The 5,414-nt window shown below is 43.5% G+C and overlaps 1 protein-coding gene across 1 annotated transcript; it reads left to right on the forward strand.

Moving 5' to 3' along the window:
* The first annotated feature begins 2,067 nt into the window (after window positions 1-2,067).
* LOC144486615 (melanocortin receptor 3-like) lies at window positions 2,068-3,041 on the forward strand. The gene is given in 2 exon segments (XM_078204661.1): window positions 2,068-3,007; window positions 3,010-3,041. Coding segments are annotated over 2 exon segments (972 nt in total).
* Window positions 3,042-5,414: the final 2,373 nt, after the last annotated feature.

The following is a 5,414-nucleotide window of genomic DNA, read 5'->3' on the forward strand; positions in this document are numbered from 1 at the left end:
ACTCCCGATTCCCCTTTGCCATCCCCTGTTCTGACATGTCCTCTGCCACGGTCATCAAAGCCCTGCGGAGTCTTTTTACCCTGTTCGGCTACCCCAGTTATATCCACAGTGATAGGGGTTCGTCGTTTATGAGCGACGACTTGAGGCAATACCTGCTCTCTAAAGGAATTGCCTCAAGTAGGACTACGAGTTATAACCCCAGGGGTAACGGACAGGTCGAGAGAGAAAACGCTACAGTCTGGAAGGCTGCTTTACTGGCGTTAAGGTCAAGGGGTCTTCCAGTCTCCTGTTGGCAAGAGGTACTTTCTGATGCGCTCCATTCAATCCGGTCCCTCCTGTGTACGGCAACCAACGCTACCCCACATGAGCGGATGTTTACCTTCCCTAGGAAGTCTTCCTCTGGGACCTCACTGCCGTCTTGGTTGACATACTCAGGACCTGTTCTCCTGCGGCGGCATGTTAGGGCCCGCAAGTCCGACCCTTTGGTTGAACAGGTCCATCTCCTCCACGCCAACCCTCAATATGCCTATGTGGCATATCCTGACGGGCGAGAGGACACGGTCTCTATCAGAGATCTGGCACCTGCAGGGGACCTGGAAACCCCCGTCACTCCCGCAACCCTGGTTAGGATTCCTTTGCCCATTCTCTCCCCTCCTGACACGGCGCGGGCAGCATCGTGACCTCAACTTAATCCTCTTACTCCTGTGTACAGCTTGCCTGAGTCCAGGTGATTGTCGCCACCTCGAGGTCCACAGGCGTGTGAGGAACTGGAGGAGTCACTGGACACCACCTCGGAGAGAGGGTCGTCACCACGGTCACCAGAACCGGCACTGGAGCCAGTGCTGCGGAGGTCGCAGAGACGGTGCGGACCTCCGATACGGCTGAACTGGTGAACATATGGACAGTTCGTATTGGCTCCTTACCCCACCGGCCTTTGTTTTTTAAAGGAGGGGTGAATGTGGTGAACCATAGATGGTTACCACTATGGGTACTTGTGCATATGTTACTCTTGTTACTGTTGGGGTTAGGGTTGGGGTGTTCCACCTGTTATCATTGTTTATGTGGTACACTCCGTTCGGCTCCACCTTCTTACAGGAGGATAAAGGTCACTGCTACTTCCTAGTAGCCCTTAGTCTGGGATAGTATTGTTAAGCAGTGTGCTCCAATCTTGTTGTGAATAAAAGCCTTTATTCCCGGGTACTTCCTAGCCTCCCGTGTGAATCAATCGCGCATCACACATCAAACCCAGAAGACAGGACAGTGGTTCGAATAGGCCAAGGGAAGTATTTTTATTTAACTTCTTAGAAGATTCTTTCTTGGCCAGATTTAGCAGGAGGACTCTCTTGGGTCTCATAAGGAAACTTAGGCATTAACAGCCCCAGACTTGCCCCTTTTTTTCTCCAACGCTGGCATCTTCTTTCATATTTCTCACACTGACTTAATGCTAGAATCCAGATAATGATTTACAATGTAAATACCGTGATCAATTTCAGTGCACGAGGTTCAGTGCAAGAGGCTGGCTGCGTTCATCACAGTGATTTGCTGTTTTAACTTGTAGCTTTTTTTATAGATATGCAATCAGAAGGAACAACACAAGGGGGCACCAAGCAACTAGTATACTGGCATTTTGAAGAGCTTGAAGACAGTACCTTATTTCAATAGTTTATCAGCAATTCACTGTCAATCAGCCCCAGCCCTGCACTTTAAATGGACATTTGAGGTCTTTAAGAATAGGGAGGAGCTGCTGTCTGCCACTGTACTATAAATGCAGCGAACCATCAGCTAATACAGCTCAGAAATAAATCAAGACTCCACACATGGAAATAAAATGAGAAAGGAAGTTCAGAACTCTCAGTCCTGGTGTTCCTTTAAAACCAGCAGCAGAAGCAATTGCTGTGTGATGAAAGGTCTTCAAAATTTACTGACCGAAGTCAGCAGGGTGAATCGTGACACACGACCCTCAAGCCTTCGCACTATGAATTAATGGAATTTTCCAACGCTGCCACTGAGGAAAAGTCACTTCTTTTAAAGCTTCGCTTCTAACGACACAAGGTACCCATTGTCACGATGAATTCCACCCATTCTATATTCTACTTGGAACTGCCGGTAATGAACAGCACAGAAAACCAGAATGAAAGCATTGCCCTGAACAACGTGAGCGGTGTCGGCTTCTGCGAGCAGGTCCCAATTAATGCTGAAGTGTTTCTGACTCTGGGCATCATCAGCCTCCTGGAAAACATTTTGGTTATCCTTGCAATTCTTAAGAACAAAAACCTCCATTCTCCCATGTACTTTTTCCTCTGCAGTTTAGCAGTGGCAGACATGCTGGTAAGTGTATCTAATGCCTTGGAGACAATCGTGATGGCATTTCTGAACAATGGCTACTTAGTAACAACTGACCAGTTAATTCAGCAAATGGACAATGTTTTTGACTCAATGATTTGTATCTCGTTGGTGGCATCAATATGCAATCTATTGGTCATTGCCATTGACAGGTACATCACTATCTTCTATGCTTTGCGCTACCACAGTATTATGACAGTAAGACGTGCTTTAATTTTGATCGTAATTATCTGGATTACTTGTACTTTCTGTGGCATTATCTTCATCATTTATTCAGACAGCAAAACTGCCATCATTTGTCTTATCACCATGTTCTTCACCATGCTTTTCCTCATGACCACCCTTTATGTCCACATGTTCATGCTCGCTCGGCTACACATTAAAAGAATTGCCACATTCCCAGTCAATGGTATTGTACGCCAGAGGACTTGCATGAAAGGGGCCATTACCATTACCATCCTCCTTGGGATCTTTATCATCTGTTGGGCTCCCTTTTTCCTTCACCTCATCCTCATCATCTCGTGCCCTAAAAATCCGTACTGCATCTGTTACACATCACATTTTAACACATACCTGATTCTCATCATGTGCAATTCAGTCATTGACCCCATGATTTATGCCTTTCGGAGTCAGGAGATGCGCAAGACCTTCAAAGAGATCATTTACTGTTATTGTGTGAATCTCAGCCTGCGTTGTAAATAGGCACTTCATCAGGTCAGTAACCCTTCTACTCTGCTTGAGTTACCCGAGTAGGGTTTTAGCTCACTTGAGACAATCTCATGCCACAACGACGTGAAGAGGATACCTTTGGATGGACCCTCAGCTGAAGGAAAGCCTCCAAATCAAAGTCAACATCAAAAATAAGCTGAAAATTGTGATAGCAGCTTTGAGAGACTAAAGACAAACTGCATTGAACTCGCATGATGCATTAAGATATTGCTAACAATGTAGTAATGCTGCAACACCCAATTTTATTAATATGTCATTGTGTATATTTATGAACTTTGATATAAGGTAGGCTGGAATGATGATTGGGTGTTTAGTGGATAATAATTTTGTTTGACATTTTATTGTTTCCTACTGTAATAGAGGAATTACACTGCTTTAACAAGACAAGACCTTGGTTAAAATGGCAAACAGAAGGTTGCCATATGAGCAGGTACAAGGCCACCCGCTAATACTGTCAACAGTAATTTCTAGCCCATCTTTTTCTCATTCATGTAGTCCCAATTGTTGAAAGTCTTTATATTGTTGCGGTTTCATTTTAATATTCAGCATCTGCTCAAGCAGTACAAAACTGCAATTTTCTGCAAACTAGGCTGTTTGGTTTTTCACTCTCTCAGATTGCCGATAAACCGCATCGATTGCAACAGGATATGCCTACAGTTAGCATTGATTTGTATCCTGGAATCTCCTGCGTATTTGCATCTGGAGACATGCACCGTTAAATATGTAGCCTCAAGGTTCACGGAACTTTGGACAGAAGTGAGTCACTCACACAGGCACAATATCTAAAGCTCGTCAATCTTTTCACAATTGTCTATTGATCTCACAGCCCGATCAGAGATCCTGCTCTCAACATACAGATCCTTATGCATGACTTTCCTGCAAATTCCTTTTACAAATTATGACCAGACTTTGCAGGCGCAGCAAGAAACAAAGTTGTTCTTCTGCTGTTTCACTGCAATTTTGTGAGTCTTAAATAAAATCTGAGACTATTCTGTATTTCCTGTTTGTGTGAATGCATGTTTTTACAGTAGAAACTGAAAAACTTTTATGGCATACTCTTTAACATGCTATATACCTAGAATGCATGAACAATTAAACTAGTTATTGAAACTATTATTTTCGTACTGAATGATGTAACGTAAGGTGTGAGTTCAGTTCTTTCAGCTGATTTATGCCCATTATCCATTCAGGAGCATGCTAATGAGATTCACAGGAAATATGAATGTAACTCGAAATTGGCATTACAGATGCATTTTCAGGTCTAACTTCCCCATGGAGAAACCATAAACTTGATGCTTTTGCTAAACTAGATCAAATTATTTTTGAATCCACTTTTTACGTGTTTGCTTGAATCTGCATCTTGTGTGTTGGCACTGTTCCAAATATTTCATAGAATCATAGAACCTATACAAGTGCAGAAGGAGGCCATTCGGCTCATCGAGTCCGCACTGACAACAATCCCACCCAGGCCCTGTCCCCGTAACCCCACATATTTACCCCACTAATCCCTCTAACCTACGCATCCCGGGATACTCAGGGGCAATTTAGCATGGCCAATCCACCTAACCCGCACATCTTTGGACTGTGGGAGGAAACCGGAGCACCCGGGGGAAATCCACGCAGACACGGGGAGAACGTGCATATTCCGCACAGACAGTGACCTAAGCCGGGAATCGAGCTCAGGGTCCTGGAGCTGTGAGGCAGCAGTGCTAACCACTATGTGACTATGCCGCCCCAAATCTTAATATGTCATTAAGATTAGTTTCAGAAAAGTTAAACTCCAAGACATCTCTGGAAACAAACTTTTGACAGAGTTCACATTTCAAAAATAAATAGTGTGATACGCAATTCAAAGAGTGCTCTCATGAAAGCTGATCAGTGTTCCACTGACAATTGCAATCACCCAAAGAGATCCATGAGGTTGAATGAGTCAGATTTCATACACAGTGACGACTGTAAGTGCCCACAAGACCAGGTTAGTTAACAGGCCAAATCCACTTAATTACATCAACTGCATAATAAGAAAAAAATCCATACAAATGAGTTGTGTTTATGAGGAAACATCCAGCTAGATTGAACCAATTTATACTGGAAGGGTTAAAGATTTCTCAGGAAGTTTGTTAACTCCAAATACTTGACACTTTACCTTTAAATATCTATCAATGTTTAAGCCATGTAACAAATGGCTTTCCATGAAGCACTTGGCACCATACTAAAATTAAAAGTTATTTTGTAATCTTCCAGCAATAACAAAGGTCACACAAAGTTTTTCTTCAGTGTTTCGTACCCTCTGCACTTTCCCAATCTGCTACTTTTCTGCCCTGAAGATGGTGGCTCAAACT

This window comes from Mustelus asterias, unplaced genomic scaffold (genome assembly GCF_964213995.1).
Source record: "Mustelus asterias unplaced genomic scaffold, sMusAst1.hap1.1 HAP1_SCAFFOLD_415, whole genome shotgun sequence".
Taxonomy (NCBI): domain Eukaryota; kingdom Metazoa; phylum Chordata; class Chondrichthyes; order Carcharhiniformes; family Triakidae; genus Mustelus; species Mustelus asterias.